At 39.6% G+C, this 27,788-nt stretch overlaps 3 protein-coding genes and 1 pseudogene across 4 annotated transcripts; all 4 read left to right on the forward strand.

The window, feature by feature from the left end:
- On the forward strand, nucleotides 1–27,265 carry LOC147482160 (ubiquitin-like protein 5 pseudogene; annotated as a pseudogene). The gene is made up of 2 exons (XR_015205282.1): nucleotides 1–256; nucleotides 27,179–27,265. The product of XR_015205282.1 is annotated as a ubiquitin-like protein 5 pseudogene (transcript).
- On the forward strand, nucleotides 6,854–7,255 carry LOC147482161 (uncharacterized). Its single transcript, XM_086579223.1, has one exon. It carries the CDS (start codon nucleotides 6,854–6,856, stop codon nucleotides 7,253–7,255), a length of 402 nt encoding a protein of 133 aa, XP_086435349.1.
- On the forward strand, nucleotides 8,851–9,813 carry LOC147482162 (uncharacterized). The gene has a single exon (XM_086579224.1). The coding sequence runs from the start codon at nucleotides 8,851–8,853 to the stop codon at nucleotides 9,811–9,813; it is 963 nt and encodes a 320-aa protein (XP_086435350.1).
- Nucleotides 9,939–10,646, forward strand: LOC147482163 (uncharacterized). The gene is made up of 2 exons (XM_086579225.1): nucleotides 9,939–10,184; nucleotides 10,263–10,646. The coding sequence occupies exons 1-2, from the start codon at nucleotides 9,939–9,941 to the stop codon at nucleotides 10,644–10,646; spliced, it is 630 nt and encodes a 209-aa protein (XP_086435351.1).
- Nucleotides 27,266–27,788: the final 523 nt, after the last annotated feature.

Below are 27,788 nucleotides of genomic sequence, written 5' to 3' on the forward strand. Positions count from 1 at the left end.
CGAGGTGTAGACTCAAAAAGAAAAAAAAAAGATGATTGAGGTGGTGTTGAACGATCGACTGGGGAAGAAAGTTAGAGTGAAGTGTAACAAAGACGACACGATTGGTGATTTGAAGAAGCTTGTTGCAACACAGACTGGAACGAGAGCTGATAAGATAAGGATTCAGAAGTGGTACAATGTTTACAAGGACCATATCACTCTTCAGGATTATGAGATTCATGATGGCATGGGTCTCGAACTCTACTACAATTGAAAAGTAATCATTTTTTTAATCATTATTATTATTATTATATAGGGTTTCATTGTTTTGATTCGATTGTTGTGGAATTTGGGGGTAATTATGTAATTATGTTAATATATAAAGCCAATTCACGTGAATTATTATAGATCATGTGTAACGATAGGTGTGGTGTACTAGATCAGGTTAACTTCAATTTAGTACATATTAAAACCCTAAAACTACTACGAATGTTGTCATTGTAGAGTATGGACCTAAGTATTATAGATTTGAGAAATACATAAACAGAAGTGGTATAATGTTTAAAAAGAAGAACATTTGGGACATCTCGGTATCTACAGTTGAAATGTCCCAAACTAGACGAGATTCGTAGCTTCTAGCTTTCTAGGTTGAGAAGGGGGAGTGGAGAAGGCTCCTATTTATAGTTGGTATGTGGATATTGTCTCCACGCTTGATCGATATTTCCTATTTCTGTTATTATACATAGTCTTGTCCCAATCTCTATCCCCAACCTATGTTGTCAAGGGAGAGTCAAGATGTAGGTTTCTCAACTTAATTATGTTATCAGTGGGCTGTAGTTCTTGCAAAATTTCATGATGTCATTATTGAAACTTATGATATTAGAATCTGGTCTTCAGATATATTTATGTTAGCTTCTTTGTCTTGATAATTTCAGTGAGTTGTATGTAAAATACAAAAACTAAAAGCAGATAAAGTTTTTTCTAATTCTTTCATATTAAAAAAAGTAGAAGAGTGCTGATATGTATGCCATTTTCTTTTGTTTGAATGAAATTAGGATATGTATGATGCACCTGACTGGTGATATCATGTATAACAACCTCAATTTTTAAACAACATAAATTACATTATTTGAATTGAAAATAACTATTATATTATGAAGTCTAGCTTGTTCTAGAATTTGTTTGGCTGTTGTTGATTTTTCAAAATTGTTTTTACTTGAATTGTTTGTTAGAACTTGTGTGGGTATTTTAGAATCATTTTTTTGGGCTTGAAAACATTGTTAAAATATACCCATTCATATAGGTATGAACCTTGGGTGTTTTTAGACCTATTTGAGGCCCATAGGTTAACTTAAACAGACTTAAAACATTAAATAAACAATACATGCGAATTTCCTCTGTAAATATTGAATTGCACAAATTCTTGTCATTTAGAAACTGCAAATCAATAAATATAATTTTCAAACCTACAACAATTAAAAAGAATAGTGGTACGTTAGAGTCGAACCACACCTTGAAATGGAGAAATTATAGCGAAGAGAATTAATGAACCAATAACTAACTAAGTATGTGAGATTTAAAACAATTTTTGGATTTTTGATTTTATCAAACTAATTTAATCTAAGACTGAAAATTTGCTTTTATTTTATCAACTAATTAAACTATTTTTTTGCCGGTTTTCAAAAATTCAATTAATGAGAAATCCTAATGGTGAATGTATTCACCCCTATTTTTAAAGAATAGATTATTTCAATATTTCCAAATATTTATTCCCCTTTATTTTATAAATTTTATCAAATAAACTCCAATGCTAGTTGTAAGTTTAATGGATGATTTTTCAGTGTGAGCATTTTATGGATGCTAGCCACATTTAAAAGAATATCTCAATAAATGAATCCTCCATTTTTTCAAGCATTTACATTTATTTATCTAAGTATGGAAAATCACCACATATAATAGAGGAGCATAAACCATCCACGATATATAATTAAACATCAAAACCAAACTTTAAAATAGACTTAGATAAGAACAAACAATGGAAAATACCCCGAATGGTGATAGAATCCATGACTATTTTTCTCCAAGTTATTTTAGAAGAATATCATTGGACATAATTAAAACAACAAGATATGGGAAATTAAAACTTGGAAATATTAAACTAAATCTATATTTTCATGATAAGGGATTCATCTTCCACCATTAGGGTGAAGATTTTACCCTATCATGCTAACAGAATAATAAAAAGAGTAAGAGAATACCACCATTGTATTCAACCTTGAAATCACTTTATTGCTCGCCGGAAAATAGTACGTACACACTCTAATATCTCTCCCTCACTAATTAAATTAACTATAACTACAAAGCAAAATTTCTACTAGAATGGATGTAGAATGAGTGTAGAATGGGTGTCCCCTCAATGCCAATTCTCTTATCTATTTATAGCTTCCACCATCAAGATATTTGTATATATTATAAATCAAAATTTTAGTAAAAATATCAACGAATATCTTCACACAAAATAGAAATAATCTTTGGGATATAGGAAGAAAATATGAGATAAAAGAATTTAGGAAATGGAATACGAAAGAGATATTATCAAGGCATGAGGAAGGAAGGAAATATAATTTGGAAATCAAATAAAGGATAAAATGGAATGATATGGTTTTGAATTAGGAATGGAGTGATTGATAAGAATATGGTGAGGATATGGGAGAATATATGGTGGCTAGGATATAAGGTATTATGGAATGATTTGATATAATGAAATCTAAGGAATAAGTAATTAATGGAAATTGAGATATTTAATGTGGTAAAAATGGTAATAATATATAATGGTAGTTGCAATTATCCTTTCTTGATTTCCTTCCATAATTATCAATTCTCTAACATTTCATTCCATTCTTGATAGCACAATTTATTCCATGAGCTCTCACTATTTGATTCTCTAAATGATCCTCTTTGGCTTATGGGCTCGGGCTTTGACCAACATCTTTATTTCCTACAAAAAATATTAAACCAAATTAATAAAACATATTTTGCATTGGACTTTTCCAAAGACATGCACATATATGCAAATAGTCCTTCATGACCAAAAATTGTGCATAATGTCATGGAATAAAGCAAATGTATAGTTTTACATTAAAAATAGGCAATTAAGCATAAATTATATTATAAAGTGCCTATAAGACTATATATAAAATATATAATTTTAGGCACTTATCAAACACCCCCAAACCTACATTTTGCTAGTCCTCGAGCAAAACAAAAACAAAAGAAAATCCTAACTCACTTTCGCAGGAATCACGATTGCATTTAGCTTGTGCAACAAGCCGTTAAACCTCAAGGTTTCCCTTAGAGGACGAGTTTTGTCTCGTGAGGGTTTGCAAAGAATATACCCACAAAATTTTGGTGTTCTAAATTAGACTACAAATATTCAATTATCTAGGTTATCACCCTAAGTTATCTCAACAAAGTCTTTTCATATCTCTTGGCAACAAACTTCAATTCTCGTGACACCAGAGTTAATAAAAATGCAATAAACACAAGCATTAAACAATATAAGCACTCTGCTATGAAAAGATGCAATGTTATGTACAAGTAACTTTACTTCTGGTATCTTTTAGAGAGAATCAATAACTTGGGTTCTCACCAGTTGTGTCATAGACACGTATCACTCATATTATTACACTCCAAATCAAGGTCTCTCTAGTGTGCGAGGGCACACTCAATCCTTACACTCTCAATGACTAACCAAAGAAGCCGAGGTCGATCATCACATCATCTTCTTACTTTCACACCACACTTAGCCTAGGAAGCTAGAGGTCTTAAATGGGTTGTAATGGGGCTTAGGTAGGGGTTCACAAGAAAAGGAATGGATATTTCAAAGAGCTATTACTTGAGAAAATAGGGTCTTCACAACTACTTAGAGAAACTTCGAACTTTAGTTCTTCTTCAATTCAAGTTGTAACTTTCAAGGAGCCCAAGATTTTTTTTTTTTTTTTTCTTTTTTTTGAAGGTGGGCACATCTTCTTGCCATTTTGATTTTTAATTGACTTGTGGCAAGGTCTTGAAACTCTGAATTTTCTGTTAAGGAAGCAACTGACTTTGAGTACACTTTCTTTATTTTCTTCACAGTCATCCTAACTCTCAAGTAACAACTTATGTAGGCTATATTATGGGTTAAAAGATATGGGTTAAGGAGTTTGGTTCACAAGAAAAAGGCTTAAAGAGTAAGGCTTCAAAAGGGCTTCTAAGGAAATGATATATATAGGTGGGATATACCATGCTCAAACGGTCAAAGAATGCCTAAATTCTACCTAGGTGTCCGTGTGGTGATCTAGCAAGAAGAAGTGTGCATCTTTTTACTCGGAAAAGCTTCATCCATGGTATCATCACTCAAGAAAATTCACACATAATGCAGGCTTTTGGCTCAGATTCACAGGTTTTGTCTAGTTAATTCATCTGACTCTTGGATTCTAGAAGTTCATTACTCATAAAATGTAATGCAAGATTCATGCAAAGATACTCAAGAACTAATGCAAGGTCTATTACACTTAATTAACTCAGATTTCTAAGACTCAAGTCAAAGTATGTAGCCAAATTGAGACTTCTAGACCTATTTCATCATCGAAAGGGTATCAAACCTTTATTATCATAAGAATCCCATAGTTGAAATCTAGAACACCATTTTTTTTATTTTTTTTTTTTTTTTAACAAAAATCATAAACATTAAAGAGAAAATTTTAAATTTCAACACCCCCAAACCTAAATGAAACATTGTCCCCAATGTTGAAAACTACGCCACCAAAATGACAATAATGATGTTAAGGACAAAATGAACGTAAGCTTAGAAAGAGAGAAATTAAAACATTTTACCTTGTTTGATGCTTATTTACTAATCACATTTCCTGCCAATAAATAAGAATAAAAGCACAAGGAAATGCAACTATAATACAACGACTATATATATAAGTGCACCCCCAAACCTAGAGTTTGGAATAGGTACAATACTTTGGGTTGCCTCCCAAAAAGCGCTAAGGTTTACGTCGTCAGCCCGACACAGCGGTGATCGAAGAGATGATCAATCCTGATAGACAGGATCTTCCATAAGTACTTCCTCTACTTCTAGGGAACGTAACTGTGTGAGCTTATTTTATGACCCATGAGATGCCATGACCTGAGGCCCGACGTGGAATAGTGAGAGGAGAACGCGAAGCACTAAAGCAAGTCTGCGACATTCCAGAGGAAGGTGGGCCACATAAGGACAAGGGGTCAACTTGAGGGCACGATAAGGAATAAGGGATGGGGTGTACAAGATCCAGGTCGCGGAACCCTAAAGGGACAGATGGGGGAATGGTGATCGAGGGATAGATGGCAGATCAACGGATGGAAAGAGAGGAGGGAGAAAAAGGAAGAAAAGAATAGGGAGAAAAGATAGAGAGATTAGGGAAGGGATCATGGATTTTTTGGTAAACACATTTGGCGCCGTCTGTGGGGACGAGATAGTCCACGACCTAGTGAGAAAAAAGAAAGGTTATAGCATGGCTCCTGTAGCTAAGATGGGAAAAGGGAGAGGATGAGGAAGAGGAAGGGGAAGACCCAGAAGAGTGAGAGTTGAGGTCAAGGAGAATATTGAGAATGAGGAGATGCCAGAAGAGGAGGTCGAAGATACGGAGGCGGACTCGACTAGGTTGCTCCAAGAGGAGATAGAGAGACTTAGATAAGAGAATGATAAGTTGAGGAGAGAAAGGGAATCCACTCAAGGGGGAGCGGAAACAGTAGAACTTGAGGGTAGTGAGGTGGAGGGACAAGGCGTGGAACTCACTCATGAGCCCGAGCGAACAACACAGGAGGCATTACCATGGAAATGGTGCAAGCGATGATCGAAAGGGACAGAGAAGCTAACCGCACGGTGGAGAAGGAAAAACACGGTGCGGCAAAGAAGGTGGTGGCCAGCTTAAATCAAAACCCATTGGCTGACTCAGTCTAGAATTTAGAGGTACTCAAGAGGTTCACGCAACCCCCGGTTCGAGAGATATGACGGGAAAGGTGACCTGGCAGACCATTTGCACCACTTCAAGCAGCAGATGCCACTATGGCAAGAGGGGAAGTACGATGGACTCCGCTGTATGATGTTTCTTGCCAGTTTGAAAGGGGGAGCCTCGGACTAGTATTATCGGCTGGAGTTGCGGAGTATACAAAGGTTTGAGGAGTTGGAGCAGGCCTTCATAAATCACTTCATTTATCAGAAAAAGAGGGTAGTAGATGTCGCGGATCTCTTTAATGTCAAGCAAAAGCCCACCAAAACACTTAGGAATTTTCTGTGCAGGTTCAAGGAAGAGACACTATGAGTGGAGAACCTGGATGAGCACACCGCGGTCATAACGTTCCAGCATAGGTTGAAACAAGGAACCAGAGTCCATTAGTCAGTATCAAAGATTGAGGTTACTACCTTACACGCTTTGTACCTGAAGGTAGAGAGATACATAAGATATGAGGATATATAGCAGAGGAATAGTAAGGAACACAAGAAGCCTGAGAAGTTAGTACATGTCGTGGGAGTGCAGGATAGGAGAGACCTAGAAAGGACCGTGGCTCGAGAGGGAGAGCCTATAGGGGGGAAATACATAAAGCAGAAAGAGGTAGGAAGCAAGCCATAAGAGAATACAGGGAGAGAAAGCCTTACCGCGAAATGGAGCTAACACCACTAAACAAGTCGTTGGAAGAAATCTTGCCATTAATCAATAGGCAGCAGTATTATGAAGCACCACGGAGTACACTTAGGGAAATAGAAGGAAAGCCATTTTGTGCATATCACCAGATCTGGAATCATGCCACCAATGAATGCTTTGCGTTGCAATGATTAGTAGAAAGAATGATTGAGAGAGGGAAGTTGAAGGAGTTCATCAAGGAGGTACAACCGGTCGAAAGAGTGTCAGTCGCGGCTAGGATTATGGGTACAATTAATGTTATTTTCAATGGAGAAACACTTGGGAGGAATGCCCATAGAGATAAGGTGCGGAGGACAGCCAGTCTGCAACAGATAAACGAGGTGCTGAGTAGTTCGAGGCCTGTACCAGGGGTCGGCAAGGGAAACGACAGGATAGAGTTCACTTCGAGGGATCTGGAGTTAGTGACCTCTCCTCACGAGGATGCGCTGGTGATCACAATCGCAATGGGTAATTACATGGTAAAAAAGGTCTTGATAGACTGCGGAAGCTCAGTGGACCTGTTGTTCAAGGGCGCAATAGAAGAAATGGGCATTGAAAGTAAGTAGATGAAGCCCCCTCAAACTAACTTGTTCGACTTTAACGGCAGCAGGACGGAGCCATTAGGGGAATTGGTGCTACCGGTGACTGCAGGGCCAGTGACAGTTTTTACCCATTTTATGATAGTAGATACCAACTCGCAATACAACGCGATCTTGGGCAGAAAATAGATTCACGAGATGAAGGCCATCCCATCTACTTATTATCAAGTGATCCGCTTCTCGACAAATGGAGAAACATATGAGATAAGGGGTGATCAGGTCGCGGCTCAGAACATACAACAAGTGACCGCGAAAGGTCTGGTCCGTGCCCCAAAGAAAGAGGCGTCAAACAAGGATGACAAGTCAACATAGCAATTACAGACCGTGGCCGATGAGAAGGAGTTGCTCGTCAGGGCCAAGACAATGGATGAGATAGAGGTGGTGAATATAAGGGTCACAGAGGAGGAGAAGTTTGTGAATGTGGGGACAAGTTTGTCAGAGGATTAGAAAGCAAAGTTGATTGCCATGTTGGCTGAGAATAGTGATGTGTTTGCATGGACAATCGAGGATCTAGCAGGGCTGGATCCAGAGTTCATGTACATAGATTGCATATGAGGGAAGGTGCCCGACCAATCCAACAGAAAATGAGAAGCGTGAAACCGCAGTATGCATGCGCAAGGAATTCGGGATGAGGTAAAGAAGTTGAAGGATGCTGGAATAATTTGTGAGTGCAAGTTTACTAAATGGATGTCAAACGTGGTAGCGGTCCCTAAAAATAACGAAAAAGTAAGGATGTGCATGAATTTTATAGACGTAAACAAGGAGTGCCCGAAGGATTGCTACCCCATGCCGCGGATAGATAAATTGGTGGATCGGACTGCAGAATTCAAGATTTTTTCGTTCATGGTCTCATCGATGGGCTACAATCAGGTGGTCATGTACGACCCTTACCAAGAGAAAACCGCGTTCATTGTGGAGGGGGGAACGTACTGTTATACTAGAATGCCTTTTGGGCTAAAGAATGCTGGGGCAACATTTCAGAGAGTGGGGGAGAAGATGTTCGAAACCAAAATAAAAAGGGGAATGGAAATATATATATGACATGGTGGAGAAGAGTATGACCGAGGAGGAGCATTTGGCAGGGCTAAGGGAGACATTCTTTATACTGCGAAGACATAAACTGATGTTGAACCCCAGAGAAGTGCACATTCGGGGCGACGTCCGGAAAAGTTTTGGGGTACATTGTCACCTACCGCGGAATAGAAGTGAACCCAGACTAGATAAGGGCACTGTTGGAAATGCCGTCTCCACAAAATGTGAAAGAGGTGCAGAGATTGGCCGAGAGGGTCGCGACTCTCAATAGATTCATATCAAAGTCCTCGGATAAATGCCGACCGTTGTACCTACTCTTGAGGAGGACGACCGACTTTAAGTAGACCGCTGCATGCGAAAGGGATTTCCAGGAGTTGAAAGAATATTTGGGAAAGGCCCCGATCTTGTCGCGCCCAAGGCAGGGGGAGAAGCTATATTTGTACTTGGGGGTATCAGAGTATGCAATCAGTTCAGTGCTGATAAGGGTAGTGGACAGGGCAAAAAGACCGGTGTACTTCCAGAGCAAAACTATGTTGGACGCTGAAAAAAGATACAGTAGGATTAAGAAGTTTGCTTTGGCTTTGATCTTTTCGGCGCTGAAATTGAAACCGTATTTTGATGCTCACTCGGTGGTAGTGGTGACCAACTTGCCGCTGAAGCAGGCCCTGAAGGCAGAGAAATTAGGGATAATGTTGAAATGGGCGGTAATGCTGAGTTCGTATGACATTGAGTATCAATCCAGGACCGCAGAGAAGGCACAAGCCATGGTTGAATTCCTGGCCGAGGATCCCACCTGGGGGGAGGAGATGATTATGGAACAGGAAGTGGGCCAAAACCACGACCCCCTAGATCCTTGGGACATGCGGAACGGATGGAGAGTCTTTCCATATAGATCTGCTACCGATACAGGGAATGGAATTGGGGTGGTGTTGGTCACACATGAGAATACTTGCTTGGAGTTATCAATAAAGCTGGGTTTTGCTGCGTCAAACAACGAGTCCGAATATGAAGCGGTGATAGCAGGTTTGGGCTTGGCCTGGGATCTGGGGGTGAGAGAGCTGGTAGTGTATTCAGATTCAAACTTGGTAATATGTCAGGTCAACAGAGGGTTCGCGGCCCGATGTCCAAGGATGGCAAAGTATTTGGAGGTATTACGGAGAAGGGCAGACAAATTCGAAAAGACCAGATTTGCTCACCTAGGCATGGGAGAGAATAGACACACCGATGCATTAGCATATGTTGTCGCGGTACTTCCTGGAACCGAGGGCAGATCCATTGAAGTCATGGTGCTGATCAAACCAAGTACCGCAGAGGAAGAGAGGGTATGTCTAACTATTGAGCAAGAGCTGGGGTGGATGGAACCCATCAAGAGTTTTCTTTCGGGGATAGAGATAGAGGACAAGCGAGAAAGGAGAAGGATGGAACAGGTATCACAGAGGTACTCATTACTAGATGGGTTTTGTACCGGTGGAGTGTCAGTGGACCGTGGCTGAAATGTCTGGGACCGCAGAAGGTGCAAGAGGTGTTGGGGGAAATTCATGAAGGAGATTGTGGGAGCCATTCGGCAGGGAGGACTACTGCGCACCTGCTGCTAGCCCAAGGGTACTTTTGGCCTCACATGAAGATAAATGCAACAGAATATGCCAAGAGGTGCAAGAAATGCCAAAGCTTTGCACTGCTGATACACGCACCAGCTAAACCTTTGCACCAGGTCTTTAGTCCATGGCTGTTTGCTATGTGGGCGCTGGATATTGTCGGACCACTTCCCATGGCAAGCGGAAAAAGAAGGTTCATGCTAGCCGGGACAGATTATTTTATGAAGTGGGTTGAGGGCATGGCTCTGCAGCAGGTGAAGGAGGAACAGGTGAGGAAGTTCATGTGGTAAAATATCATATGCAGGTTCGGACTCCCACACACTATCATTGCGGATAACGGTACACAGTTTATAGGGGGAAAGGTGAAACCATTTCTCCAAGCTTTCGGAGTAAAGCAAGGGTTCTCGACCACCTATAATCCAGAGGGAAATGGGCAAGCAGAGTCCTTGAATAAGACTATAATGAATAATCTAAAGAAAAAGTTGGAGGAGTGCAAAGGATCCTGGGCAGAGGAATTACATAGGGTGCTTTGGGCATACCGCACGACTCCACAAATTTCTACCAGGGAATCGCCGTTTGCTATGGCTTATGGAGTGGAGGCACTGATTCCAGTGGAAATGATTGCCGCGACAACTAGAACCAAAGCCGTTGAAGCAGGAATTAATGAGACGATATTAGCCAGGGAGTTAAATCTTATAGAGGAAAGGAGGGATACCGCGCGCCTTAGATAAAAGGAGTACCACAGGAGATTGCAGAGATAGTACAACAAGCGTGTGAAGCCGCGAAAATTTAATGTTGGTGACTGTGTGATGCGGCAGGTGACCCCAGCCACCAAGAAAGAGACAGATGGAAAGTTGGGCCCCAACTGGCAGAGACCATACATCGTGGTAGAGGCGAGAACGTCCGGGACCTACAGGTTGCAGACTCCCTTGGGAGAGAACGTCAAGCGACCATGGAACGTCGGGATGTTGAAAAAGTTCTATGAGTGAAGTTGTATACATTTTGTTCAATTAAATGAAAGTTTATTTGCTTCATGATATGTGAACATCAAGCGTTGTAATGATATTTTGAGCCCTTTAGTATGTCAATGAAAATGATAGCAAATTTCATCCATATGATTTGTGTTTATTCGTTTGTATTTGGATTAGGACAAAGACAGCGGACGATGAGGTTTGAATTCAACTTGGGGGCTAAACTGATATGCCCCCAACATCTCCATATTCAACTTGGGGGCAAGCTGGGTGGCCCCTAACATTTCCATGCTATACTAGGGGTAAACTTAGCTGCCCCCAACATCTCCATGGCAGCGGAAGGGATAAGCCCTTCGCAGATGACGAGTTCCAAACCCAACTTGGGGGCAAACTAAGCTGCCCCCAACTCAACTGGGGCAAATTGGGATGCCCCAACGTCTCCGTATTCAGCTAGGGGCAAGTCAAGCAGCCCCTAAATAGCTTTAGCGGAGCTAGAGATACAATATGGAAGGATGAGTGGGCATGTTGGGCAAGTGCTGATGTGGTACACAAATGTAATAATGAGTTGATTGCAATGCGTTAAGTAGAACTTAATATACTAATCAGAAAGCATATCCAAACAAATGTTTGACATTAAATCATGTTCAGTGTACCCTGCTGGGATTACCCAGAAATACCAAGCCAAAAGTGTAGTACAAAAAAAAAAAAAAAAAAGAGATGGTCACTCGCAATCTTCAGCCATATCTTTTGATGGATGCCCCCCATCCCCCTTCGCGATGGTTTCGTCAACATCAATGGGGGAGGTCGCCACCCCAGGCTGGACGGCGGCCTCGGGCTCAGTTGTTTGGGGTGGGGTTGTAGAGTCTGGAATGGCCGGAACGGAGGGCTGAGCAGGGAGGAGACGGCCAGATGCTACCAGGGCATCCAGTTGTTGCTTCAACTCCCTGGAAATCTTCTAGGAGGCTAGGGCCTTTAAGTGTTTAGCGGCTTCCGTCAATGACTTCTCCAGGACAGCTTGGGTAGCGACCCTATCTGCCTCCCTCTAGCTCTCCAGCTGTGAGGTGACGCCAGCCACATAATCCTTGTGGGCTTGCTCAGCGCACTAGAATTCCTTGTGATGTTTGAGTGCTGCGAGGTGGGCGTCATCTCGCTCCTTCTCTAGCTGGGCATACTTCACCTTCCACCCCTCTGGACCGTGGATCTCAGTTTTCACAGATTTGAGAGCGTCCAGGGTGTTAGTGAGACCACAGATGAGGTAGCCAACATCAAGACTCAGGTGGAGATGAGGACAAAGTTAGAGAAAATTAAGCAACAATGAAGGAAAAGGAAAAAGGAGAAGGACATACCCTTTCCCATCTGGTGTAGATCGCAGCCCGGTGGGAGGCGAAGGAGCCAGAGTCTCTATAAGCTTGGTCCCTGGGGAGATGGGAGCTGAAGAATAGGGACACGACCACTGCCGGATTGTCCAACGCGGAGTCATGAGTGCTGACATCCCGGTCCCTAGCTTTGTATTGTGGGTGCCAGATTTCTACTGGCCCCGCGGACAGGGGACCAATAGGAACTGCCTCTTTCCCGGAGAAGCATGGTGGAGCCACTGGCCACGGTGAGCCTGATCTTGCTTCATTGGCTGAAACGGTGAAAGCGATGGCCACTGACCTTAGCTTTTTTGGCAGGAGGGCCCTGGGCAGCGCAATCAATGGGGGCATCACCATCGGAATCCCTATCCCAAAGTTTGAGCTTGGAAACATCCATGGCAGCGGTAGTGGCGATGGGTTAGCAAAGTCGGCTTCCTAGTCGACGATGGAAGAGTATGACCTGGGGATGTTGTTGGGCGCGGTTGAGGAAGTACCAGTGGGGGATGTGTGGGCCTTGGTGTTGGTTGCTTTCTGAGCAAGCACTTGAGAATGAGAGATCTTGGTGGTGTAGCCGAAAGATCGATGAACTGGCGCTTCGCCTTACGGGCTTTGGGCTGAGAAGGCTTGGGTTTCCATTCTTTGGGCGGCAGCAACCGGTAGAGAGGGCCCTGATACTCACCGATGTTTTTGAGGGAGGGGTCCAGGAGGAGCGGACTGCCTTTGTCAAGGTCGATACTGAGGATGTCACACTGATCGCTCCCCAGATCGTGGAGTTTGGAAAAGATCTTTGAGGAAACACCTGTGTATATACGGGATAACGAATCCGGAACCCAACCTGGAACACAGATAGATAGATATATTAGCACAGGGGTCATCAGGCATACAAAGCAAACAACCAACTGCACTTACCTCTTCTGAGGAAATGGAATTGCCTTAAGGATACTTCAGGAGGGAGGTCCGCGGAAAGGAAATTCCCCGAAATGTAGAGGGGGTAGTGGTGCCATACTTTGTCAGAGGTGGTGACGCGGAGAACGAAGGATTTCTTCCGTGGACGCACACAGAATGATTGGTACCTAATGCTCCCAAACTTGGTGTTTTTCTTTATGAAGTAGTGGGCAGTGATGTCGTGAAGACAAATCCGCGGAGTATGGGATTTGTTGTAGAAATTAGCGGCATACATAATCCGCCAGAAGTTACCGATGCCTTGGCATGGCGGGATATTGAAGTGGTTGCAAACCTCAACAGCATCCAACAAAGATAGGGGGAAGCGCAGGCCAGCTGCTATCTGACCCACAGTGGCTACTAGACACCCTGGTCGCGGTGGGACTAGATGAGGAAATTGGGTGACACCAGGCACATGCTCTAAGACCACGTCTCCAGGAATACCATATGTTGCTTGGACCGCAGCCAGATTAGGTCTACATTTATAGGATGGCGAATGGGGAAGGGCAGTTGATCTCCCGGATGTGGATGGGGCAACAGATGAATGAATGGGCTCAGTAGAAGGGGACTCTTATCATTCCGCGGTGGGACCGGAAGATCCAGATGTAGTGGAGGAATTGACGAATCTAGGGTTTGAGGACGTCGATCCGGCAGATCGGGTAGCGAACGAACCACCCAAATCGGAACCAGACATGATGAGAGTGAGGATTTGTATGAAAAATGGGACAAGATCAATAAGGTGGGGGAAGCACCCAACGAGGAAGGAGATGAATGAACAAAAGAAAATACGCGCGATCAACAAAAATACACTATAAAGTTAAGGAAAGGAAGAAGAATGAACCTGGACGATGTCAAGCGAGTGAGGAGAGTGATGCAACTGGTTGAGCAAGAGCAAAGTGTGGTAGCAGCTTCACCGGAGGGGGAAGGAGATGAACGGAACTGGCAAAGTAAAAAATAGGGAGGAAGGCTACTGATGAGAATGAAAAAGGAAGGTGTTGAGAATATAAAGGAGTATATGTGAAGTTTTTGAGCGGGATATGAAAAGACAAGGGCAATAAGGGAAAGAGAGCACGAGGACAGAAAGAAGGACCACCCAAAAGAGGGCACGGGTCTGCACAAAAATCGAAAAGGCAAAGGGCGGTTACGCATGCTTCTGGAGACACGAGCCCAAGGACACGTGTTCATGGACTCAAAGCCCAAGACAGGAGCATGATCGTGGATGTCAGAGGAAATAATAAGGAGAAGATCTCAGATGGGACAACCCTCCGACTAGTCAGCTGGAGATTCTCGGCCCGCGGACTTATCAACATCCGAGGGCCGAGAGGGGGCATCTGTGTGAGCCTATTTTATGACCCAATGACCCATGAGATGCCATGACCTGAGGCCCGACATGGAATAGTGAGAGGAGAACACGAAGCACCGAAGCAAGTCCGTGGCATTCCAGAGAAAGGTGGGCCACATAAGGACAAGGGGACCAGGGGGTGTCAAGGTCAATCTGAGGGCACAATAAGGAATAAGGGATGGGGTGTACAAGATCCGGGCTGTAGAACCCTAAAGGGACAGATGGGGGAATGATGATGGCAGATCAATGGATGGAAAGGGAGGAGGGAGAAAAAGGAAGAAAAAAATAGGGAGAAAAGAGAGAGATTAGGGAAGGGATCAGGGATTTTTTTGGTAAGCACAGTAACTCCAAAAATGGCTTCAAACGTTGACCATTGAGTTTGAAAGTACTACCATCTTTTGGGTTCTCAACTGTGATTGCTCCATAAGGAGTGACATGTGTGACTATAAAAGGACCAGACCAACGAGTTTTCAATTTCCCCGGGAACAAATGAAGACGGGAATTATACAGTAAAACTTTTTGACTAACGAAAAATTCCTTCCTCATTATTTGGTTATCGTGCACCCTCTTCATATTGGCTTTGTACTTTTTAGAGAGGTCATATGCATCATTCCTAAGCTCCTCAAGCTCATTCAATTGCAACTTCCTATAGTCACCAGCCTTGACAAGGTCAAAATTAAGGCTTTTTACGGCCCAATAGGCTTTATACTCTAACTCTACAGGTAAATGACAAGGCTTACCAAATACTAAATGATAAGGTGACATACCAATAGGTGCTTTGAAAGCAGTTCTGTAGGCCCAAAGTGAATCAGGGAGTCTTAAACTCCAATCTTTCCTATCTGGTCGGACCGTTTTTTCAAGAATTTGCTTAATTTTCCTATTAGAGACCTCGGCTTGGCCATTGGTCTGGGGGTGGTAAGGTAAGGCAACCTTGTGAGTAACCCCATATTTCTTCATTAAACTTTCAAAAGCCTTGTTGCAAAAGTGTTTTCCCTCATCACTAATGATAGTGCGGGGAGTACCAAATCTTGAAAAAATGTGTTCCCTTAGAAAATTGACAACAACTTTGTAGTCATTGGTCCTACATGCAATAGCCTCAATCCACTTTGAGACATAGTCAACTATCACTAAAATGTACTCAAAGCCATGGGAGTTAGGAAAAGGTCCTATAAAGTCAATGCCCCACACATAAAAAACTTCCACAATCAGAATAGGGGTAAGAGGCATCATGTGTCTATGAGACATACGTCCTAAGTGTTGACATTTACTGCATGCTTGATAGTAAGTATGGGCATCACGAAACAATATAGGCCAATAAAATCTGCATTGCAACACTTTTGTAGTGGTCTTTTTGGAGCCAAAATGGCCACCACATGCATGATTATGACAAAATGAGAGAATAGCTCTCTGTTCCCACTCAGGAATGCATTTACGTACTATCTGGTCTGGACAACACTTAAAGAGGTAGGGGTCATCCCAAACGAAATATTTGGCAGTGGCCAAAAATTTAGATTTATCGTGCTTACTCCAATGATTGGGTAATTGAGTGGTGACAAGGAAGTTCACTATGTCAGTATACCATGGGGTCTGAGCAACAGCCATCAAGTGCTCATCAGGAAAATTCTTAGAAATAGGCCAGTTTTCAATGGACTCAGTAATTAGCCCAGACAGATGATCGGCAACTATATTTTCCGTTCCTTTTTTATCACGAATCTCAAGATCAAACTCCTGCAACAACAAGATCCATCAGATTAATCATGGTTTGGCATCTTTCTTAGAAAGAAGATGCCTTAAAGCCGCATGATATGAGTAAACAATCACTTTGGAACCAATCAAATAGTGTCAAAACTTATCAAAAGCAAAAACAATTGCCAACAACACTTTCTCGATGGTTGAGTAGTTAAGTTGGGCATCATTAAGAGTTCTACTAGCATAATAGATGACGTGAGGGAGTTTATCAACCTTTTGACCTAAGATTGCACCAATCGTATAATCAGAAGCATCACACATCAACTCAAAAGGGAGTGACCAGTTAGGTGGTCGGATAATGGGTGCAGTGGTTTTTAAATAGTCAAAAGCTCTAATGCAGGCCTCAGTGAAATCAAAAGGAGCATCCTTAGCAAGTAAGTTACTCATAGGCTTAGCAATTTGACTAAAGTCCTTTCTGAACCGACGATAAAAACCCGCATGCCCTAAAACGATCTAACATCTTTAATGGACTTGGGAATGGGTAGAGTAGAAATCATATCAATTTTAGACTTGTCAACTTGGATACCCTCACTAGAAACAATGTGACCCAAGACAATGACTTTCTTTACCATGAAGTGGCATTTCCCCCAATTGAGGACTAAGTTTTTCTCCTCACATCTTTCTAAAACAAGACTCAGATGGTTCAAACAATCATCAAAAGAAGAACCAAAGATAGAAAAGTCATCCATGAAAACTTCTAAGAACCTCTCTACCATGTCGAAAAAGATACTAACCATACACCTTTAAAAAGTCGCAGGTGTATTACAGAGCCCGAACGACATGCGTCGATATGCAAACGTACTGAAAGGACAGGTAAAGGTAATTTTTTCTTGGTCTTCTGGGGCTATAACAATCTGAAAGTAACCCGAGAAACCATCTAAGAAACAATAAAAAGCATGGCCTGCTAATCTATCCACCATCTGATCAATAAACGGGAAAGGGAAATGATATTTTCTTGTTTGTGCATTAAGCTTCCTAAAATCTATGCACATTCTCCATCCGGTCTAAACTCTGGTAGGGACTAACTCATTTTCATCATTTGGGACAACAGTTATCCCAGATTTCTTGGGTACAACTTGTACATGGCTAACCCACTGGCTATTTGAGATGGGGTAGATGATAATTGCATCTAAGAGCTTCAAAACTTTAGCTCGGACTACCTCCTTCATGTGTGGGTTCAATCTCCTCTGGTGTTCTCTAGAAGTTTTAGCATTATCTTCCAAGTGAATTTTATGTTGAACCACTAAAGGATTAATACCTTTGATATCACTAAGGGACCAACCAATGACATACTTATGCTTTTTAAAAACTTCAACTAACAAGATCTCTTGTTCATCTAATATATCAAAGGCAACAATAACAGGGTATGTCTCATTACGTCCTAAGAAAACATATTTAAGTTCAACTGGCAAAGGTTTAAGTTCTGGGCTTGCTGGCGAAGGAGTAGAATCAACTTTGGGCTCACTATTAGGCTCAACCTTGGAATCAACACTAGAAATTGTTTCGAGAATAGGAAGGTGGAATGGTTCCACCTTAGCTTTCCAGTTTTTGGTTTCTAGGATAGGTGCAGAATCTAATAACTTATTCATAGCACTAATGGATCCATTTATGTCAAAGTCACAAGCAAAATGGGTTAAACAGGCTTCTAATGGGTCATCCACTTGTGGGGTAGGGACCAAACTATTAAGGAGAAAAACTTCACCAATATCCTCATCATCATTATGTTTCTTCATAAGGTAGAAGACATTCACATCTGCAGACATATTCCCAAAGAACATCTTTATCTCACTATTTCTATAGTTTATCAAGGCATTGGCTATAGCTAGGAATGGTCGGCCTAAAATGATTAGAATTCTATTATCTATGGGATGATGAGTGTCTAAAACTATGAAGTCTACAGGGTAGTAGAAGTCAGCTACTTTGACTAAGACATCCTTAACAATACCACACGGAATCTTAATAGATCGGTCTGCTAATTGCAAGGTGACTCTTGGGATTTAAATCTTGTAGGCCTAACTCCTGATAAACAGAATAAGGTAATATGTTGACACTAGCACCAAGATCTAACAGAGCATTGCCTTTGAACTTGTTTCCAATGTGGCAAGAGACTGTAGGGCTCCTAGGATCCTTAAGTTTAACTGCGGTTTTCTGGTGGATTAAGGATGTGGCTTGAGCAGCAAGAAAGGCTTGTTTAGGGACATGGGTGTTCCTCTTAATAGTGCATAAGTCTTTCACAAATTTCGTGTAGGATGGGATCTGCTGAATTGCGCTGAGAAAGGGAATATTAATGCTCATATTTTTGAAAACCTCCATAATCTCTGAAAATTGTTTATCCTTCTTATTTTGAGCGAGACACTCTGGGAAAGGGCTTTTGGCATGACAGTTCTACTTTAGGAATCTGACATAGTCTGGGAGTCATCTGGCTTTTGTTATGGAGTCTTGGAACTCGGGGTTACAGTTGGTTCAATTTCTTGACTAGGTGGGGCTGGAGTAGTGGACTCTCTTGGCATCCTAACCTGATTGTCAATTTGGCTCCCTGATCTTAGTGTGGTGAATGTTTTCATCTCCCTAGGATAAGTATTGTCTTAAGAACTTGAAACTTCAAAGGCATTCCTTGGTGTTCCCCTTTGGGTTAGCTAGTGGTTGACTTGGGAACGTTCCTTTCTCTCTAGCGGCTACAAGGTTAATGAGTTAACTAATTTGGTTAGACTGTTGGCTCACTTGTTGTTCAAGCTTATGGAAGGCTTCTACCCATGGTTGTCTTTGTGGTTGTTGGGATGGAACATAAAGGAACTAGAAGATGGGTTGTACTGGTTGTACTGGGCTGGGTTCATCTGCTGGTTCATGGGGAATTGGTTATGTTGCCTACCCTGGTTATTACTAGAAAAGCCTAGTGAACCTAACTGTTGGTTTTAAGGCAAATTCTATCTCCAAGAGAAATTAGGGTGGTTTCTCCAATCCTTGTTGTATGTTGGACTAAAAGCTCATGGGGGTGTTCTCCTAAAATCATTGAAGGCACACACTTGTTCCATGGTGGACTCAGGTTGTTGAACAAAGATGGGACATGAATGGGCAGTGTGGTCTGGACCTGAACAAATTGTGCACGAAAAAGTGTTCGGTTCATTGTGCATACTCATCACGAAACTAGAAGCAGACGACACTTGTTGACTTTGAGCCTTATTGGATGTTAAGGCAAAATCAGCAAACTACTTAGTCAATTGTTCAGACTATCCAACACAGTTTTGAGTTCGTCGAGATCTCTCTTCACTTCGTACATACCTCCTTTCCTAGGTTCACTAGTCTGTCTCTTGTAGAATGGGGTGGTACTAGTACTAATACCCCACTGTTGTGAATCCTCAACTAAGTCTTGGAGGAATGTGAATGCCTCTGATCCGGTCAAATAAGTGAACTTGCCTTTGTGCATGGATTGGATCATTTGGCGTTGATCTTGCAAAAGTCCTTTAGTGAAAAATTGGACTAATTGCCACTTTTCATAACCATGGTGGGGACACTTCAAAACAATAGTGTAAAAGCGGTCCCAACACTCATAGTAATGCTCATTTTTCAGCTTGCTTAAAATCCATTATCGCCGCTCTCATTGCATTAGTTTTCGAAATGGGATAAAATTGTCCCATGAACTTTTTCAACAATTAATCCCAGGTGCTAATGGGCTTGTCCGGGAAAGAATTAAGCCACAAAAGGGCTTTGTCCGAAAGGGAGAATGGAAAAAGCCTTAACGTCACATTGTTCTCATCCAAATTTTTATTTTTAAAAGTACCACAAATGTTGAGAAAGTTTATTATATGTGCATATGGATCTTCATTATCCAAACCATGAAAATGGTGCTGAGCAAACATATTAATGATGGGTGGCCTAATCTCAAATTGAGCCACCTCCATGGGTGGGTAATTGATGCTTGAGGGTGGGTTTGAATCAATAGGAGCAAAGTAGTCCCTTAGTTGCTTTTTCAGCTGGTTGATTATTTGCAGCCATGGTGAATGGTCTTAGGTTGACTGGTGGAGAGAAACTTATGATTGTGGGAGAAAAAGGTGGATTTCATTCAGACTTACCGTATAGAGTCCTAGATCGAGTTAGCCGTTTGTTAACTCGTTTCCAACGGGGCATAAACGAATGCAAATTCTAACATAGATGGGTCTGTGCAAAAGCCGGAGGTGGATACAGTGGTCCTTAACACTGATGGGTCGGTGCAAGAGGGGATGGTAGGCTATGGAGGAGTCTTGAGGGACAGCTATGGGGAAGTGATAATGGCGTACAGTGGCAGTTCTAAGAGATTATCGGTTATCTATCAGGAGCTTCTCGCGGTCCTAAAAGGGCTGGAAGGTGCGGTACAGCTGAGCATTAAACGACTTCAAGTGCAATCAGATTCTATGCAGGGGGTCCAGATCTTAACTAAAAAAGGAAAGCCACCGTGGTACTGTAGGAACTTGGTAGCACAAATTCAAGCTGTGAGTTTGGAGTTTGATCATTTATCCTTTGTCCATGTCTTCCGGGAGGGTAACCAAGTAGTTGATTACCTAGCGAAATCGAAGAGAAAAGAGTGTAATGGTTTTTTGCTCTTTATTCCCACTATGGATCAAAAAATGCATGTATTGACCATGAGGGATAAAGAAGGAATATTGTACTTGAGAACCCCATATATAAAGTTTGGGGTCTGAACCCCTAGTTATTTAAAAAAAAAAAAAAAAAAAAAAATGTACACACACTTCCTAAACATTCACCTAACAAACATTTTTTTTTTTTTTTTTTTTTTTTTAGATGCACAATACAAATGCCAAGCAAAATGCAATAAACCCTAAAGTCTGACTTAAAGGGTCTACACTTGAATCTCCATCAAGGGAGTTTGTGTTCCTACTAAGAGTAGGGGTGTCACCTGGGCTTTACCACTATGAATAACCGCTCACATCCACAAGGTGGTCAATGGTAACTCCAATAGGGCTATGCATACTCTAAGTTCACTAAACTTTCCGCATTCCACTGAAATTCTCTGGCGGTTGCACCAGTAGTCACCGAAGTGAAACCATGTGTTCCAAGAACTTGAAAAATGTTTATAGTCAACAGTGGGTTTTTCCCAGCACTATACCCTTTAGTTGGGGTCCTATGAACACCGATCTAATCATTTGGCTCTAATCTTGGTCAAATTTAAGTCTAGGTGCAAAACTCAAACAAGTCAGAATTAGGTGATCACTTGTAGGCTGGGTTTGCCTTCAGTCAGATTGGAAATTTAAATTGACTCGCGAAATTTAAAACACCCAACACACAATATGCATTTGAACACACAGAGAACTCCTCTGACAGGGGATTCAAGGAGGGCTTAAAAATGTACCTCCTTTGCTTAAATCCTTATGCTTTCCTTCCCTGTATATATATATTACCTAATTTGCAACTGGAAAATCAACGCTTTCACCTCTTTTCTCCACACTTCAAGTTAGCTGCAGTGCCATTTGAATTGCACAAATTCTTGTCGTTCAGAACCTGCAAATCAATAAATATAATTTTCAAACCTGCAATAATTAAAAAGAATAGTGGCAAGTTAGAGTCGAACCACACCTTGAAATGGAGAAATTAGAGCGAAGAGAATTAATGAATCAATAACTAACTAAGTACGTAAGATTTAAAACAATTTTTAGATTTTTGATTTTATCAAACTAATTTAATCTAAGGATGAAAATTTGCTTTTATTTTATCAACTAATTAAACTAAATTTTTGCCGATTTTCAAAAATTCAAGTAGTGAGAAATCCTAATGGTGAATGACTTCACCCCTATTTTTAAAGAATAGATTATTTCAATATTTCCAAATGTTTATTTTCCTTTATTTTATAAATTTTATCAAATAAACTCCAATGCTAGTTGTAAATTTAATAAATGATTTTTCAGTGTAAGCATTTAAAAGAATATCTCAATAAATGAATCCTCCATTTCTTCAAGCATTTACATTTATTTATCTAAGTATGGAAAATCACCACATATAATAGAGGAGCATAAACCATCCACGATAAATAATTAAACATCAAAACCAAACTTTAAAATAAACTTAGATAAGAAAAAACAATGGAAAATATCCCGAATGGTGATAGAATCCATGACTATTTTTCTCTAAGTTATTTTGGAAGAATATCATTGGACATAATTAAAACAACAAGATATGGGGAATTAAAACTTGGAAATATTAAGCTAAATCTATATCTTCATGATAGGGGATTCATCTTCCACCATTAGGGTGAAGATTTTACCCTATCATGCTAACAGAGTAATAAAAAGAGTAAGAGAATAACACCATTTTATTCAACCTTGAAATCACTTTATTGCTCGTCGAAAAAATAGTACGTACACACTCTAATATCTCTCCCTCACTAATTAAATGAACTAAAACTAAAAGGCAAAATTTCTACTAGAATAGGGATATAATGAGTGTAGAATGGGTGTAGAATGGGTGTAGAATGAGTGTAGAATGGGTGTCCCCTCAATGACAATTCTCTTTTCTATTTATAGCTTCCACCAACAAGATCTTTGTGCATATAATATCTTCACACAAAATAGAAATAATTTTTGGGATATAGGAAGAAAATATAAGATAAAAGAATTTAGGAAATGGAATACGGAAGAGATATTATCAAGGCATGAGGAAGGAAGGAAATATAATTTGGAAATCAAATTAAGGATAAAATGGAATGATATGGTTTTGAATTAGGAATGGAGTGATTGGAAAGAATATGGTGAGGATATGGGAGAATATATGGTGGCTAGGATATAAGGTATTATGGAATGATTTTATATAATGAAATCTAGGGAATAAGTAATTAATAGAAATTGGGATATTTAATGTGGTGAAAATGGTAAGAATATATGGTGGTAGTTGCAATTATCCTTTCTTGATTTTCTTCCATAATTATCAATTCTCTAACATTTCCTTCCATTCTTGATAACACAACTTATTCCATGAGCTCTCACTTATTGATTCTCTAAATGATCATCTTCGACTTATGGGCTCGGGCTTTGATTGGGCTTTGACCAATATCTTTATTTCCTACAAAAAATAGTAAACCAAATTAATAAAACATATTTTGCATTGGACTTTTCCAAAGACATGCACATATATGCAAATAATCCTTCATGACCAAAAATTGTACATAATGTCATGGAATAAAGAAAATATATGGTTTTACGTTAAAAATAGGCAATTAAGCATAAATGATATTATAAAGTGCCTATAAGACTATATATAAAATATACAATTTTAGGCACTTATCAAATATCTTATTATTCAAAAACAAAACCCTACCCTCCATTAAAAAGAATATTTTTGATTGAAAAAAAATAAAAAGAAAGGGAAGAAGAAGAAAAAAGGGATTGGAGAAAAGGAAGCATGGATGTTCTTTTGCAAATTCAATTTCAGGTGAGTAGACATATTTTTATCAAAACAAAAATATATATAAATCATTTTTTTTGTGATTTTTATCTTGTTTGCTTCATAAATGCTTCATTATCATTTTATAAAAGTTCCATATTTAATTATGAATGTTTTCTATTTGTTTTGAAATTTTAATTATCGTTTGGAACGATGATATGTTTACAGAATTCTGCACAAGTACTGACTTGTGACTTGAATTCGTCTAATTAGATGATGTAAATTGTTTTTTGACAAAACTAAACAATTTTAGCTCTCTGAGTCATATCTCAACTAACTACATGGCAGAAACAATGGCCATTATCCAGGCCATTAAGCAGGGGATTGAATTGGGTTGGCGTTATATTTGGGTGTAATGCGACTCTACCTCAGTTGTCCAGGCTTTCCAGAATAACAAAACGCATTGGAGAGTCAAAGAAATTTGGCAATCTCTGAAGGAAAAAGCGGCATGGATTAATGTCACTCCATCTTGGAGAGAGACTAACTGGGAGGACAAATTTGACACCGTGAGCATGGGGGTCTCGCGCTAACACAGGAGAGACAGATATGGTGGATTTCTCGACCTTCCTTCATGATTCATCCGAGAACCATCATACTAACTTATTATCGCTTTGTTAACTAGAAATTCATATTCTAGTGCAGACTTGTATTTTTATTTTTTTCTCTATTCTGCTACTCTTGATACCATGTAACTCTTATTCTTTATAATTAATCAATTACCTTTAACAAAAAAAAAGCTCTTTGAGTCATCTTTCATTTTTAATTAGCCTTGACTGATTCCAGTTTATATTCTATTTGATGTGAATTTTACAAGAAAGTGCGTCAGAAAATTGATTAGCCGAATTTAAGTTGTTGAGACTGTTCCATCACATAGTTTAGGGTACATACTAAACGAATTAGTGTTTAGGAATTTTTGTAGTGAAACAGATTTTCTGTCTAATTTTCATAATGGTATAATTGATTCAAAACTTTGATTATATGAATTCTCTAGAATTTTTAGAATGGACAAAGGTCAAACTATCCTAACCAATTTCTTATGCATAGAACAGTATACGTAATTTATTAGTGTAGGTTTTAGTTGTACAAGAAAAAATGTAATGATCATGCAATTTGTATCGTATTAATATTTCAAATAAATGTGTATTGATTGGAGGAGTAATTATTTTATTTGTCTAAAGAGTTCTATTACATGTATTGGAATAAGAGTTGCATGCATAATTGTTTGATGAATATTGTATGTATAGAGCGTATATTGGTAGCTTAAGATTTGGCGTGGTATTATGCAATTATTTATATTGGCATTGATGGACTTTGACTTTGACTATATGGCTGATAAGAACTATGAAGGCTTGATTCCAATCTTGAAAGATTTGGATACGTAAGCAGCTTTGAGTAAAAGTGCAGCCATTATATTATATATTATATATTAGTTTTTGTGATAACCATATATGTATAATGTTAGTATTTAATTGTATACGTGATTGTGGTTGTTTGAATTGTATTTGATTGATGGTCATTCATGTTGCGTTCAATGATATTTAAATGTGTGATTGATTTGCATTGATGAGTGAAAATAACTTTCTGTACGTGTGATCAATTGTTGTGCATGATTAATGCTAGTACAATGATAAGTAAGCTGAGAATAATATTTTCAACGAGTCGACCACACTTTTAGAACTCTCCATGCCTCAGGATTGGGTAATGATATATTATGACTTGAGATGTCATGTGATAGGAAGGTATTCATTAAATGTGTCATGAATGACTTGTTAGTGTTATGATGGGTATTCCTTTAATGTGGGGGGAATGACCCAAGGTATTCATTGAATGTGTCATGAATGACCTGTTAGTGTATGATGGATATTCCTTGAATGTGGCGGGAATGACCCAAGGTATTCATTGAATGTGCCATGAATGACCTAAGATATTGAATGCCCATAAGATACTGTGATTATGCACATGGAAAACCCAAAGATGGTTGTGACTCTTTAGTTATGAGTTTACAAGATATAAATATGTTTTTGGAGGCGATATCCCCACTTGGGACATATGTCTTGTAGTGGTACTCGGTGTGAGAGAGGCACACGGGTATGTGTGATTTGGCAAATGTGTGAAGTGTAAATCGTGGAGTAGGAACTAAAGGTGAGTTCAGTAAATAAGTGATTAATACACAAGATATATTATGGAATTGAATGAACTAAAAGTATGTGAATTTGTGTGATGTTATGGATGTGAAGTGTGACTGTGAATAATATTAGTGAATGCTTGTGATCTTTTATGTGATTGCGAAATGACTATAACTTGATATATTATTACAAAAATATGAATGAATTGTGATAGTCTGAGATCTATGGTTATGCATGCAAAAACTTTATGACGTAATGATGTCATGTGAATGACTAACCTTGATATAGGTATTATGATAAGTGGTATTCCCCGAATATGTGGGAAGAACCAGGTTGTATCAATTAGACTTAAATATTTTAAATGAGATTTGATTATGAATGGAAATTTGATTGGTTGAGATAAATCATTTTATTGTAATGTCTAACTCTATTTTGCAGGAGGGTAGGATCTATTAATCTTTTATGTAGGGATGTAAATATCCTACCCTAAGACGACGTGTTGGCTTAAAGGTAAGGTGTATCAAACTTATATTTAATAATTAGGTTATCATATGTGCATTTAATAAGTGGAATGTAAGTGGTATTTATGTTGTGAGTTATTTTGGAAAGTGGGAATGATGAGTACTGTTATATGAGATTCTTGGAATTGTATATTGGGAGTGAAATCTCACTTGGGAGAAACTACATGCCGTTTTGAGAAAACAGAACTAACTTGTCTTCCAAGTTGAAATGATTGTAATAGTATATTCTTTCATTTGAAATAATGAAAATATTGTTTTGATATTTTTAGTCTTACTCATACCAGCAAATTTAATTTGCTGACCCATGTTTGCTTTGTTTTGTAACGTGGGTGTGTTCTTGGAAACATAAATGGTGGAGTGCATTGGATGAGAACACGTTATTTGGAGTTGCTTTTAGAGTCTTCTGGTTTAAGTTTTTCTAAAGTGTACGGTTTTGTTTTGAGATAGATGTAATAGAGTTGGTTAGTTTATTTGTAGTTTAATAATGTGATTGAAGGATTGTCCCTTTTGGTTTTAAATTTGATATCAAATTTTAATATCGTGGTTGATAATATGTTATTAGGGGTTCATTTCATCTTGGGTTTTCAGATGATTGAATAGGGTGACGATTGAGATGATTATATCTTGGATAATTCCCTATTTTAAATTTTTTGGAAATTTAGGGTGTGACATCATGTGTGTGGTAAATTGGCAAGACCAGGGCAGCTATTTTTGTGCCTGTTTATGTATTTCTTGGCCTTTCACTTAATAAATGTAGAGTTTTTTCAATATTTGTTGTGATGCCCATTTTAATAGAATTTCCTCAAACAACTATGTTATGTGGTTTCAGGTGTGCGCGACCTCAAAATGCATCAGAAAGCAGGATGCTAAAGTAATCAGATCTGTGTGGATGAATTCTTGTCCAGGAAACACTAAATAGTAATATCTCGGTTGTATGACTTGTATCTACATGTTATCTTATGTAAATGATTATACAGACATAATTTTGGAGTGACAATTATGTAGGCAATCTATTTTAATTGCCTTCTGGCGTGTATATGTTTTAGCAATTCCTGTGACCATCTAAATTGAACAGCGTAATTTGCATGGTAGGAAAACCAAAGTGGATTTGGTTTATGTTTGATATGTATACACCAGCCAACAGAAGTTTGTGACAAGCTTTGCTTCAATGCCAATGTTGTGACCGACTTACGTAGGTGTGCTTTAAAAGTTTTTGTTGGAATCTAAGTGAAATTAGGGATGGTTTGACCTAGAACAAGGATGGTTTTGAAGTAAAATGGGGATGTTTGTAGTGGTTTTGAAGTAAAATGGGGATGTTTGTAGTAGTTGATAAGGTTTTTCACCTCCAAATCCCTTCCCTAAAGATTCTAACTATGGAAAAAGTATTACCCTCGTTGGGTAGTGAGTATTTTGTTTAGTCTGAGATTTAGGAATCAGGT

This window comes from Coptis chinensis, chromosome 8 (genome assembly GCF_015680905.1).
Source record: "Coptis chinensis isolate HL-2020 chromosome 8, ASM1568090v1, whole genome shotgun sequence".
NCBI classification, from domain to species: Eukaryota; Viridiplantae; Streptophyta; class Magnoliopsida; order Ranunculales; family Ranunculaceae; genus Coptis; species Coptis chinensis.

Excerpts from the sequence above, each read along its gene's own strand:
- LOC147482161 (XM_086579223.1), top strand. The coding sequence starts at position 6,854 with ATGATTGAGAGAGGGAAGTTGAAGGAGTTCATCAAGGAGGTACAACCG.
- LOC147482162 (XM_086579224.1), top strand. The coding sequence starts at position 8,851 with ATGTTGGACGCTGAAAAAAGATACAGTAGGATTAAGAAGTTTGCTTTG.
- LOC147482163 (XM_086579225.1), top strand. The coding sequence starts at position 9,939 with ATGAAGATAAATGCAACAGAATATGCCAAGAGGTGCAAGAAATGCCAA. Across the intron at positions 10,185-10,262 it reads AGCAGGTGAAGGAGGAACAG|TTTATAGGGGGAAAGGTGAA; the intron begins GTGAGGAAGTTC and ends AACGGTACACAG.